The 14,730-nt window shown below is 39.0% G+C and overlaps 1 protein-coding gene across 6 annotated transcripts in view; it reads right to left on the reverse strand.

The window, feature by feature from the left end:
- LOC128858087 (neurobeachin-like) overlaps positions 1 to 14,730 on the reverse strand; it is a 224,683-nt gene that overhangs the window by 168,482 nt on the left and 41,471 nt on the right. For all 6 annotated transcript variants that reach the window (XM_054094044.1, XM_054094043.1, XM_054094042.1 and 3 more), the window contains exon 2: positions 12,571 to 12,697. In XM_054094044.1, the coding sequence (XP_053950019.1) occupies positions 12,571 to 12,697 (127 nt within the window). The remainder of the gene's footprint in view (positions 1 to 12,570; positions 12,698 to 14,730) is intronic.

A 14,730-nucleotide genomic window follows, 5' to 3' on the forward strand; every position in this document is an offset into this window, starting at 1 on the left:
AATTTATTGTTCAGAATTTTTTTCACACTTTCCGATAAAAAAATTTCCTTATGTGGGTAAAAAATATTTAATATACAAAAAGTTTTTTTAATTTAATAATTTAATTTATTGTTTAATTTTGTTCAATTACTATCATTTGATATTCCATATTCGAAGTGAGCATCGCGTTATCGACCATATTATACAGGAAACTCACGTGGAAACCTAATATTGAGGAAAGAGTAAAGAAGGCCAACGTTGCGTTATATTATTGCAAAACAGCGGTCGGTATTAAATGGGGACTACTCCTCGTGTTACGCATTGGCCCTATACTTCGGTAGTTAGGCCAATCCTAATGCATATAATACTCGTATGGTGGGCATCTGCTCAAAAGGCGAGTTACGTTAAAATCATGAGCAAGGTCCAAAGAATAGCTTTTTTATGCATCTTTGGCGCTTTATGGACTAACCCAAACAAAGAGCTAGAAGTGCTAATCAATTCACCTGCACTCAATCTGGTAGGGAAACACGTGGCGGCGCCTCGGCGCTCAGACCCAAAAGTATGGCGCTATGGAAATATCGGTGGTTTGTGCAACACTTCTATTTTGCACACGTTGAACAGTCACAAACAAGAAATAGACTAGTCTATTCCTAGACTCACCTTCGAAAGGCTCTTCAAGACGAGTATACCATCAAGAAGGGAGTGACATACACCAAGGCCATGGAGAAGGGGGGAATTCAACTTTTATACAGATGATTCCAAGCTAGACAACTTATCGTTTCTGCTGGCTATGGAGTCGTTTCCATGCACTTAGGACTGGAACTATCCGTTCGACTACCAGACTACTGCAGCGTCTATCAGGCAGAGGTTCTAGTTATAAAAGAAGGGGCTACATATCTACATATAGAACCGATATTGACATTGCTTTGAGAGCCCCACATATGGTAAATACGCATGCCGTAACAAAAACGACTATAAATATATTCTCGGATGGCGAGGCGGCCTTTAAATCAATGAATGCCGCTATACTCAGATCGAAGGTTGCACAGGAATGCCGGGCAGCCCTTAATGATATTAGTGTCGTATTCAAGGTCAGCCTTATATTGAGGGAAAGTGTAGAGCTAATGAGCTAGCTAAGAAAACTGGTCAGTGACAAAAGTATCATTGGCATACCTATGGCCACGAGTAAACTAATAATGAAAAAAAATTATCCAAGAGGCCAGTAGGTCATGGAGAGATGAAGAAACATGTGTAACAGCTAGGCTACTATGGCCGCAAATAACCAAGAAAAGAACAAAGGAATTGCTTAGCCTCTCAAGCGAAGATATCTCGAAGGTCGTTGCTTGTTTAACCCGTCACTGGCTATTTGGCAGGCATTCCTCGAGACTAGGAGTTTTCTTCCATGAATATTGCAGAAGTTGCAGAGATGAGGAAGAGGAAGAAACAGAAACAAACTGGGATGTTACCGCAGGTTGCACCCCTGCAGACACCTGCTTGAGCCTGAGCCGCCTCCCAGGCACGTCAGGAGACATCTCTTAGACTACGCTGACGAAATCCAGGACAAAGCTGACCGCAACCTACTGGACCTGACAGTGTTTACACAGTCAATTAACGACTTCCCCCCACCACCTTCTTAAGCTCCCGTCCTGTGAATGCCGTAATCGGAGTCCAACCACCACCTACAGCAGATGAAGAGCTCTAACTTCCTCGTGAGACACGTGTAACACTGGCACAATTACGTTGTGAATATTATAGCAGGTTAAACTCCTACCTATCCAGAATCGACCCAGACATACCAAACATATGTCCGGCATGTGAAGGCTCCCCGCACGACACTAACCACCTTTTTACATGTCCTTTAAAACCTACTCATCTAACTCCCCTCTCCCTCTGGACCCAACCCGTCGAAAGAGCATGTTTCCTGGGCCTACTCCTAGATGAGCTAGACGAAGACGACCGGTGATATGCCCGACACTAGCGAGGCTACTATTACTGTTAACAAATAAAATGAAGAAACAGTTGAGCACTTCCTTTGCAATTGTCCAGCCCTAGCTAAAATCAGCCCAGGTACAGAACTATCCGGTGTGGGGTTGGGATCAATTCTACGTTTCATAAGAGTCACAAACTGGTTCCATGAAGGAAGTTAAATAGGGTTCCCGTGCAGCACAGTGGTATCACAACGGACCTGTTAGGTCTAAGTGAGTTGGTCGTGCAGACCGACTACCACCGTAGCCTAACTTAACCCAGCGACCAGCCTAATGACTGGTCACATTCAACCATATTTTACTAACGTGGTCGCATTTCATCTCACTTACAAATGACTTCAGCAATGATTTTATTATCACCATGACTTCAACATTTTCAGAACTTTTCTTCATGATTTGTAACAAAATGTGTTGCTAAACTTTACCTACAAAGTTATGTCATGACCAGAAATATTTCTTTCCAAACAAATATCAACTGCAATAAAGCTAAATGGATGACTTTGCAATAATTGGAAAAACATTTATGTGCCTAATAAGTCATTAACGTATAAAAGTTCATTACTTTTCTCAGAAATCGTTGCGCTCAATAAAAGTAGAAATTAGGCTTTTAACGCCCCAAAGTATGCAATAAGAAAATATTGGATTAATTATTACTTCAAACAAGACAACGCGTACGCACTCATACACACAACCGCACACACACATACACGCATTGTCATGCTTGCTAATGGGCCACTTCGAGTTCTCACACAAGTGCGAAGCATATTTTTCGGAGTTCATTAGCCACATATTTGGCATTAGTGCGAACTCCGAGATTTCTCAGCAATGCCAGCTCACTACTTACCACACTTCAACTTGACTTTAATGAATTACAAAATGTGCTAAGAGTTTTTGGTTCCATATAAGATAATGGAGACGTTTGCATACCAGAAATATCTGCGTGTGGGTGTGCGCCATTCACAACGAACTTGTGCTTTCAGTAGCTATCTAACATATGCGCCTTAATGGGCTGCGACAGTTTTAGTGGCACGCACTCACCCATTAATAGACACAAGTGCGGGTAGATGCGAATTTATTTATTTATGTGTGCGTGTGTATGCGTTGGCCTGACGTCAGGCCAATGTCGTTCCCTTCTACTGAATCTTCTTCACTGGATTCTGTATTTCTGTGCTACCTGCTGATTACTCACCACTTCTGCCCTCTTCTGCACCCACTCACTCATCAAACATTTACACATCCACACATCCTGCCTCAGATTTAAGTATTGAATTAATTGCTAACGTGTGCGCTATGCAAATGAGCGCACTAAAATGTCTTCGTTAGCATGGGTGATGGTAGGAGTGCGTGTGCAGGTATGTGTATATTCTCATATACTTGTAGAGACATATGTATGTATTAGGGCGGGTCGATTTAAAAATCGCCCATTGCTCTGTGAAAATCATATTCTAGGGATCAAAATAAGAAACTTCGCCGAAGGAACCATATCTATAAAACGAATTCTGATGTCCCCCAATTTGGGTCGAACGAAAAATCCCACTTTGACCCATTTAGAGTGCTCCAATCGAGTCCAAATGTATGACCGACCCCCACTATCTTTGGACGGACGATCCACCCATCCCAGTGGCACACCCCCTGGAGCTCCCCTGGGGGGTTTCCCATACAATCATTTCAAAATATCACCATTTTTGGCCTTTACATGAGAAAAGAAACTAAAAAGTTCGACCCAAATTGGGGGACATCAGAATTCGTTTTATAGATATGGTTCCTTCGGCAAAGTTTCTTATTTTGATCCCTAAAATACGATTTTCACAGAGCAATAGGCGATTTTTTTGCCTCCCCACAAATCGACCCGGCCTAGTATGTATATGTATATATGTAAATTTACTTGAGTGTGTTTGTTCTTACTCACATATGCCTGTATGACTTTTATTTTGCTTTTATTCTTACGTTTAAGCGAATAAAATCAAGTGGCTTATTTATATTTAATGGCATTGCTGGAATTGCCTTTGTAATCGTTGGTTTTCTCTGATGGCATTGGAAGCTTGGTAGTTAAGCAAAAACTTTATTAGACACTTTTAATTGCTGCCACATTTTAAGAATTAAATACCTAGGGAAGAAGAAATGATTTGCGCAAACGCAAGCAACTCAATCTGATATTGCTAAATTTTGGATTATTTTTTGTTTGTTATGAACAGACACTTTTAGCGACATAACAAAACATCGAAGGCAATCTAATTTAACTGTTTGCTAGCAAACGAACTTTAGCTTCTGTATAAGTTAGGAAGGCCCTTTTTGCAAGGATTTTATAATAAAAAAAAAGCTCTAATATTTTTTTCCAACTTTTTATTCAGACGCGTTACTACATTGCGTTCTATCACGAGCCTCTACCCCTGACGCTCGTTCTACGAGTTTTTATAATATTCCCATACGGTCCCCTGCCAACGGATCACTGTATACCCTCGTTTAGTCCAACCGGAACTTTCTTAACTCACATCCCGTCAAGAGAAGAGTGGACGGGGGGCTACACTTGGGAACAGGGGTGGTGAACTTGTTCACGGATGGATCGAAGTTGGAAGGAAAGGTTGGCGGAGGAGTATTTTGCGAGCAGCTCCCCATCAGACACAAATTCAGGTTACCGGACCACTGCAGTGTGTTCCGGGCAGAGGTAACCGCAATCAAGGATGCAGCTGATTGGTTGCTCACATGCGTACTAACAGTCAAGAAAGTAAATATTTACTTCGACAGCCAAGCGGTAATAAGAGTCCTCGGGTCAGTGACGGTGCATTCGGAATTGGTCAAGGAGTGCTTGACCTCACTTTCGTCTGCGTCCAAATTCTTTGACATAAGCCTCATCTGGGTTCCTAGTCACAGCGACATTACGGGAACTGTGAGGCGGATGAGCTGGCCAGACAAGGGACATATGAGGTGATTTCCCCGCGAAGGCAGAGAATTGGGATCCCCCTGAGTATCTGCGGTCTGCTCCTGGAAAGATGGGCATCGCGCCAACTCAGCGAGCGTTGGGCTAGTACTCAAACTTGCAAGGTCGCGTAATCCTTTTGCCCACGTGTGGACCGGGGGCGCTCGGGCGAGCTTCTGAGGGTGACAAAATATCAGCTCTCGAGTCTCGAGGTCACTATGCGCGAGCAATGCATGCTGTGAGACTTGGAATCCCCTCGAGTCCTTTTTGCGATGGATGTATGGAGGATGAGGTTGAATCATCTCAGCACCTTCTCCTTAGCTGTCCTGCTCTGGCGGGGCTAAGATCCAGTCATCTTGGCTCTTATTTCTTTGCTACGCCTGCTGATATAGCTGGCGCTGACATTAAAAATCTGATGAATTTAATCAGCAGCACAAAGCCGTTGACACAAACGCAGCATAGTCATCGTTCGTAATCCACACGCTACTAACCATCCCAGCACCACCTCTCCCCGCCCTCTCCCTGTATCCCATCGGTCTTCCTCTTTCACCTCACCTCCATAATGGTATCACAAAGAACGAATCCATTTTTCTTCGTCCAAGTGTGCTCATTCCTTGGGCAACCATACCAACCTAACCTAACCCAGGTACACGGTCAATTGCCTGCATGGTTCTTAGGTGCTGGATAGCGCCTAAATTTCACAGTGCAACAACCGAACGACGCCCGGACTTTGTTAATGTTTTCAAAATGTAAGCGGCCGCCGTAACCGAGTGCACTCGGACGTTACTAACATTCGGTATTACTCGAGTTTGAAACTACGGTCATGAAACACCAAACAGCGGTCGTCCCTCGGCGGGTGTATTTCTGCCACGAAAACCATAAAAAGCAGCCACCGTTTGGAGGCGGCATACGCTCATCATCATCATTGTTGGCGTGAGGGTTCGAACCTTAGCTTTCCCAAACAACTTCCACCAAGAAGCTAGATCCTTTGCAGATATCCTCCAGTTTTTCAGTACCAAAGTCTTGGCATCGTCTCTAACTGTATCAAACGAGATGTTCCTTAAGCGATCCTGATCAGTCCTCAGAATATGTCCAGCCCCATTAAGACGCTGAAGCTTGATGTAGTTGGCAATTTGAAAGTAGTTTTACTCAGCTAGGTATTCATCTTTGAAACGAAGGTGATAATTGACGTGATCTGTTCACACCGGTCAAAGAATGTAGCGTAGAATTTTTCAGTTAAATATGTTAAGCTTTCTTCATCCGCCTTTTATCTCACAGGTTTCAGCAAAATAAGTAACGCAAGGCCAAATTTTTGTCTTATAGAGTTTCAGCTTCTCTCAATATCTATCAAACAAATAAAATTAAAATTTTCTTTTGAAAAATGCAGCCATTCACTCAGTATTTTCTTATGACGTTGTCACGTTAAACTATCGTCAGTACACCGACTTTACCTCTTTTTTTAGTTATAAAAATTTGGTACCAATTTTTTGTATGCGAAAATTGCAATTTTTTTTTTCAATATCTTCTATCTTTTTTTTCAAAAAATAATATGCACAATTTTTCATTTGAGGGTTTGAGATGCTAAAAAAAAAACATTGCAAGTGTGAAAATTATTAACAGACAATTTCTAGGCGGCAGAGGTCTTCTACTTTCAAATGAGTTCCATCACGCACCTTTTGCGCAATTGCCATACTTTTTACCTTAATCGTAGTGTAAACTAGTAAGAAATTCATAAGTCAGACCCATGCTGGGGAACAGCTCGAAAAGGTCTGCACAGGGTTAGCATGAAGTGGTGTTTCGCGATGTGAATACGCCATTTCATCGACCAAAGCGCCACAACTAAATGTTGGAGTCGGCTCGCCTGGTTAAATGTAAAGCATTGTCACTTACAGCTGCTTCAACGGACTAGGATGTTCGGGCTTATTCGCAGTTTAGCACTACTCTCCCACCGAAAATACAGAAAAATTGATTCTGTGACTACAAATAATTTGTTTCTAAGATGAGGCATTCACAAAAAACAAATGCGAAATATATAAAAAATTGTGTATGCAAGCAGTGAGCCATACATACGAGTAGTATAGCGCAATCACGTAAATCACGCATAAATCGATTTTGTGGATTTGGGGGAATAAACCATAGCAACTTCTTGTCAAGCAGGGGCTGTAAGCGGATGTGCATGGACTCATAGTTACATATAAATGAAAAGCAAGCATATTTATACAAGGAGGAGCTGCCTAGCAACAACAAAAGCGAGCATAAAAATTCAAGTATTAATTGAAGGCACTGCCTTAGTAATTTATTTCTATGCGCTGTACTTCTTTTAATTTAATTTATATATTCGCAGCTTGTATTTGTTATTACAGCGTCTTATTTGTGCTCATTTATTTGCGCCTATTTTTTACCCACATTCTTCAAAAAACGTTAGCTTTTAATTCAATGAGTTACTACTCGTATTTCAATCACTGAGCAAACAAACAAATGCTGGGCGAAGGATAGAGGTTCACACACACACACCAGCACACACGCACGCATTCACTACACAAAAGCATGTGCGTGATTGTATTTAACTTAAAATATATCCACACATACGTACACATATGCACATATATACGACCTTGCCTGTGTGTTAACTCATGTAAGGCCAAAACAAATACAAAGTTAGTACGCCTAGTCGAGGCACACGTACGAAAGTCCAAAGAGCAAACAGAACTGAACGACTGATGCATGCGAAAGAAAGATATGGCAACAACAGAGTAGACGTTGCAGCTTCGACGCGACAAGACTAAAAACGAGTACTTGCCACAAGCGCCAAGCAAGCAATTCAAGCATGACAAGAAAACAAAAAAAAAAGGAAACGAAATACCCAAAAATACGAGGGGAGGTAAACGTAAATGAAAAGCAAAGACGTGAATTGAATTGAATCGAAACGAATTGAATTGAATTGATTGAAAGCAAAGAAGTGTTGATTATTCTCTGTTTCGTTGTAAGTTGTGTCTTTTGGAGGCCAAAAACGTACACTCACAGGCAAATGTACATACATATATACCCGACAGAAAGTAATACCATCTCAAGATTAGCAGAGGAGTATTGCAGGAGTGGTATGCTACTGGTCTGCGTGGAATCTGAAAAATGCGGCACTGGTCTGCACTGACCTGTCAGTTCCTGCCATTGCCAATTTTTTCAATAGTTCACAAGCAAGAACACAAAATTTTTGAACGAGTGAAAAATGAGTGTACATGAAAAATAAAACTCAAAAAACTTTTGGGTCGCAAATACGAAAAAAGAGCAATTTTTTCCAAATTAAGATTTTCAAAGTTTTTTTTTTTTTGGAAATACAAATGAAGAATTTTGAAAACAGTTTCTTTGGACTGAAAATTCTTGAAATAATTGTTGTTGTTGTTGTTGAAGTGGTTAAGTATTTCCACTGAAATAGTCCTAATTAGTGACCAGCATCGGTTTATTACCACCGTCCTCGTATGCTGCGTTTTTTTTTTTTTGTTCTAAGTCAAATCCATTTAGTGAGGTCAAAGTATAGCAGCAAATTCTTTATCTCGATGTCTGAGATCTCATTCATCTGCTGCAAGAAAGGCTCACCAAAGGAGCGGAGTCGTGCCCTAGCTAGCCCTGGGCATTCACATAAGTGGTGGAAAAGACTTGAAACAATTAATGGGAGTAGTTTTTGCTGGCGGGTTTGTGCGTTATTTCTATAATAGAAGTGTAGAAGAAAAGAGCTAAAACTGTAAGAAAAAAAAAATCTCAAAAATCATGGCGAATTTTGAGCCACTCCAAAATTGTACCAGAATGAAGTGAGCTATAAAACTGCATACTTGAAGTTTTTCTAAAGATTCTGCAAAAATTTTAAATCTGTTTAAATATAAGAAAAATAAATAAATTGTCAGGTGATCGGCAGAGGTGTCACAAGTGAGCAGAGGTCGCGGTTGGCTAAAGATTAGGTCGAAGTTGCCCAAAGTAGCTGAAAACAGTAAAGATGCGGACATCACACGGCACGGCACAAAAACAACAACCCAAAACTGTGTACAATGGAAGATTCTTGACGAGGACCTATGCTCCCGAGCGAAGTGAACAAGGATATAAAAAAACAAAGCAAAAAATAAAAATTGTCAAAAATTGTCAATAAGCCTCTGAGCTATAGTTATTAAACGCACTGTATGTATTTATATATTTTTAGTTTATTTTTTATTTTTTTTTTTGTTTTTTTTTGTATGTACCTATGTATGTCAAAGAGTTTGTGGAAAGTTGAAAATTTACTAGTTTAGCTGAATGTTTAATAACTGTTTTTAAATTATAAACCCAATTTTCATGATCTTTGGTGTAATTAACATATCTTTAACCACAAATTTCTAATATATAGGTAAAACAAATGCTCAACTTAAAAAAAAAAATAACTAAAAATGTGTTATTTTGGAAAATAGATGAAAACGCTCCTTTTTTAATTCTTCCCGTTAGAAAAAGTTTACGAGATCAGTTCGTCTCACATACAGCCATGGACAGATAAATAGCACAGATGTGAATCTTATATGTTAAGTTTTTAGTACGAACTCTACTTTGATCAAACAAATTTGTTTGCTCACATTTGTTACCAGTATTAAGCTTACATTTATACCAGGAATTTGCAGCTTTATTTTTCGATGGAATTTTTTGCGTTCTATTTTATTTATGCTTATTGCTGTTTTGAAGTCGACACAAAAATAGCACATTTTAACTTGTGCAGCGGAGAGTAAAACTTTAATAAGGTTTCAACGATTTTTAGTATAATTTTTTGTTTCTTAATTAAAATTTTAAAGTAATTACTAAAAATGGGAAGTGGAATACATTGCACACCGGAGAAAAGAGCTCTTATATACCGTATGAGTCAAAACGGAATAAGCTATGCAGAAATAGCTGAAATCATGATGTGCTATCGGAAAATGGTTTATAATGCTCTTAATTTAGTTAAGAAAGATTTATCCTATCTAAGCAAAAAAACGGAAAAAACCAAGAATCTGGTCTACAGGTGTCCAGAAAGCATGTGACGATGACTTGGCGATTTAACGAAGCTCAGCTGTTTGGCCGCATAAACAGAAAAAAACCACTCCTCTTAAAAAGATAGATCAAACACCGACTTGCCTTTGCAAAAGTCCACAACGACAAAACTATTTAGTTTTGGAAAAACGTGCTTTGGACCGACGAAACCAAAATAAATGGGATGGGACCAGATGGGAAAACTATTGTACGTCTTCCAAAAAATCAAGCGCTAAATTCTAGATTCGCAAAAAATACGATTAAACACGGCGGCGGAAGCATCATGGTTTGGAGAGCTTTTTCCTGGCATGGTGTTGGGCCGATTGGTCGCGTGGTTGGTGAAATGGATAGATTTCAGTATCTGGACTTACTCCAGACTAAAATGGAGCTATTTGCGTTTGATCCAAAGCATATTGCGAAGACAGTGAAGCAATGGCCCAGAAGAGAAAAAATTAATGTACTAGAATGGCCGACGCATAGCCCTGATCTCAATCTAATAGAAAATTTGTGGAATGACGTTAAGGTCAAAATCGCTAACAAAAATTTAAAAAATTTATATGTTTGTGGGCCGCAGTTGGAGAGGCTTGGTACTCGATTCCAAAGGAAAGATGCCACAAGCTTATAAATAGAAAGCATGGAGCGATGGCTTGAAGAAGTAATCAAAAAAATCAAAATACTAATCTGGTAAAACAATATTGTTACTTAACTATCTGATTTGTTTACTATTTTTGCTTTTACTTGGAATTTCTCGGAATGTAATATTTATGTGTCCAGGAGGTTTCGTGAGTTATCAACGTTCTCGTAAATTAAATCAGAACTGAAATTCTTTTCGACCATTTTTTTGTTTTAAAGTGGAAGTAAAGAAGTTTTTTATTTTTTATGTTGCTTTTTTCCCCAATGAAAAATATTCATTTAAAAACATATTGAACTCTTTGCTTTCAAAGTCTAAATGTACTATTTATATGCCCACGGCTGTATATCGCGAACAGATTCATTTTATTCACTTATTTTTTTGAAAGTAAACCTCCACAATCTGGAAGTGTTGCTCCGGCATTAAACAATTCATGATCACTTTTCAAGCGTAAAAAAATAACTCCAAAATTTTTTTTAAAATAACAAAAAACGAGCACTATTTTCACTAAGACCCAAATTGTACTAAAAATCTCTTTTTTTACTAAAAATCTCGTTTGTTGGATGAACCGCAAATTTGGAAACTAGTGTAATTCATTAAAATTAATCACTTAATTTCCTTTAATAAAACTATGGCGATGAGTAAAATTTAATACAATTAAAATTATCACCTGATAATTTTTGCAGAAGTGTATACATTATGAAATTAAGATGACCAAAGACAAACAAAAATGTTTTTCTTGACACTATCGTCCAAATTTGTACTACTGCCGAAATAATGAAACAGCTATTTATTGCTTTATTTATTTAATATTTACCCTTGTCGGTATTGCTTTGTAAACCAACACTGAACTCCTCTAAAAAAAATGTACTTTTCCGAAAATTTGGTATAAAATACAGTAAATTTCGTATACACTTGGTAATAGAACTCGATATTACTTAGTCTCCTCTCTAAATTTCCCCTTATAAATGTTCAAAACATGATATCCCATGCTTTATTCCAACAAAACTGCTCCCTGAGTAACATATTTTAATTATACGACCCACGCAATGTCCCTCGTAATGTTTTACAGCCTCTTACCACTAGCCATAACATTAAATGTTAATCAAACCAACATCGACAGTCTCCAGCTTCCCCTGTTAATTTACAGAAATGTTAAAAGTTACGAGCGCAAAAGAACTACCGCAAAGAGCTTTACATTGATGGTTTGCTGAGTGCAGGTAACTAACAGAGCTGTCTTCCAGCCTCATGGTTTTGTAAGGTTTTTAACAAGTTTTATTTCGAAAGAATGAGAGTGTTCAAAAAAATTATGTGTTAATGCTATGAATATACGAAAAACTTATTTTCTTAACAAAAACTCTATTACATGAAACTTAAGAAATAGGTCTCCTAGCTGTGCTTGAAAGTAGCTTGTAAAATATGCTTACATTTCGTGTACTGCTCTCACTCTGTTAATGTAACATTAGCTGTTGATCAGCAAAAGTTGAGTTAGCTCAGTACTGAAAGATAATTAAGGCGATTTGATACAACAAATTGAAGAAAATCTGTTCATTTAAATGCATTCTTTAGCTTCTGTTATGATACGTTGGGCAAATGATATTATTTGGAATATATAACTATTTTTAGAGTTTCTATAATGAGCATTCTCAAGCTACGCTAATTATTTATTTTTATACAATATTATTTACATTAATTTATTGTATTTTCGTTATTCAAAATTTAGTTATATTGGCCTGCATATCGCTTTTTTCTGCAAAGTATTAACACCACCTGTGACCCTCAAATTATACATTCCCTTATCCCTTTGCATTGGTCTGACAAAATAAAAATTTACAAACTGCCTACATTGAGGTCTTTACATTCAACTAACTTGACAATAGTCACAAACTGCAAGAGAAACTATTTCTTGTCCTCGGGTGTATATCGTTACATATATTTATTACACATGTGTGCACATATTTTCCCCCTTCCCTCTTCTAAGAGACAGATAGACTTGTCGATGCATTTATCGTTTTTATTGTTTTTGTAGTACATACCTGCCACAACCGTTTCGGAGCGCTGCAGTCGCACCAGTACGTGTTCGATTAGGCCGACGTCCGTGCATGCCTGCAAATTGCGCACGCTCTTGCGTAGAATAGCAATGAACACACTCCAGATTTCAGCCTGCAAGAAAACGAAGAGAAGGGAATTGTAAATAAAGCAATAATCAAAGTTTGGAAATGCAAGTAGAAAAAGAGGAATCCTTAAATCTATGGTATAGATTGCATACTTAAATTTTTTTAAGACTCGTGTGTATGTGGGATAGTTTGTGTCAATCCGGCTGAGACGATATTTTCAAGTGCCCAATGTTAATCGATCTTTTGACCATAAAAAGTGGCCGTTTAATGAATAAAATTTTGTTTGTGTTACATTTATATCTCCACTTACCTAACATTTTGGCTGATTTTTCCTATATTAAAAAATAAATAATTGTTTCGAAAATCATATTACAAGTTGAAGTACCATTCTGGCACCCCCCAAGTAGCACTAAAGTGCCGGTTGCATACCATTTAGAGACCTCTGAACTGGCAGATATCTACAGTCAACCAGAGCTCATGATGTAGTGGAGAAGGTTGATGAGATTTAGCACTGCCCCAGACGGCCGAAGAAAGGAGCGCCCAACGACTTCAATCGCTTAGCTGCCAAACCTGGACATTTACTGAAAAAATTTCCAATAGTCCCCTTCTCTGAAAGGTTACCACAGCTTCGGCAGTGGGGTTTAAATGGTAAGCTTAGCTTCTCTGCATGTGTACCAATCGTACAATGACCGGTAAACACAGCTACGAACGAGTTCAAAAATTTAGTCGCCAAGACTTTCTGAGCTCTGCAACTATTGCACTGGGGCCAAAAGATTTTTTAAATAGCATACGAAGAAATTGAGCTCCATCTGTTCTGCGCTTTCTTCAGCAACAAGTTATTCAATTTCCCTTTAGTAACAGTCAGGGGAATGCTGATGACCTGGTAAAAGATATCTGAGACCAATTCAATCGACTCCTTCCTGTCGAGCACATTAGCAATTTCTCTTGCTCTTATATACCGGAACCCAGATCAGAGAAATGTTACCTACACACTCAAGAGATTTGATCTCATGGCTTCGCTAGAACCTTGATCATAGCTTTACTATCGGCGAAAATGTTATTATCTCCCTCCCTCCCACGTTCCCTCAATATTTTCCACTACTGCAGAATCGCAAAGACTTCTGCCTGGATGACACTAGCAGTATTCGGTAGTACGAGTATCACTAACATAGATAAATAAAATGACTGCTTCGAATCTCGATACCATCTTGCAGCAGTCAGTGAAAACTCAGGTGTGAGCATCGGCAAAGATTTTCCCCTCGTTTGAATCCTGCCTACTTAGAAGGGTTGCCCTGCCACGACCCTCAAACTCCAGTTTGTTGATAGAGACATCAGTACGAGGTTCAGAGAAATGCGGTGTAAACTGCCTAAAAATGCTCCCCTGTCCCTTGAGAGATTGCCTCCAAATGCCAACTTCCTTTAACCTGATTGCACTTTGGGTCGTGATGGAAATAATGTAAAAGTCGATGAAATGCAAACTGGAAGTGCAAATTGAAACTGAAACGGACTTAATTTCTGTAAAACTATACTACTTTTCTTAGACAATATATGAACCCACCGGTTGATATTTTATTATGACAGCATAGTATTTAGTACATATGTATATTTTGCTTTTGGTTCAACTTGAATGTTAGGAGGCGCTTAAACAACTTGCTTTAGATTACTTTCAGATTCGCAATAATCACCATCTCAGACTTTCGAGATGGCTAATGAAAAGGATTTGGTGCTAGGATAGCGTGGTCATTTGCGTACCAACGCGGTGGAAACTCCCCACTTGAGCAAATCCGAACCGCCGTAATCTCTTTGGACCACCGAAGAAAACCAAGTTTTGGAAAGCAGCAGAAACGATAAGCCATATGGCTGGCGTAAGTATTTCATATGTCTTTTGAAAAATGACTCACTTTTCACAAAATTCGGGGTTCTCATTTAATATGCTTTTGCTCTATCACTGACTTTCGCGACAGCCGAGTACGTTTCCCCGACAGTCGGTTCTACGTTACCAGATCTATGGTACTATATCCGCTCAAGGAGTGTCATTCTAGCGGCACTCCCGGTACATGTGTGGGAAATGTTTTTGCT

Source organism: Anastrepha ludens, chromosome 3, assembly GCF_028408465.1.
Source record: "Anastrepha ludens isolate Willacy chromosome 3, idAnaLude1.1, whole genome shotgun sequence".
NCBI lineage: Eukaryota > Metazoa > Arthropoda > Insecta > Diptera > Tephritidae > Anastrepha > Anastrepha ludens.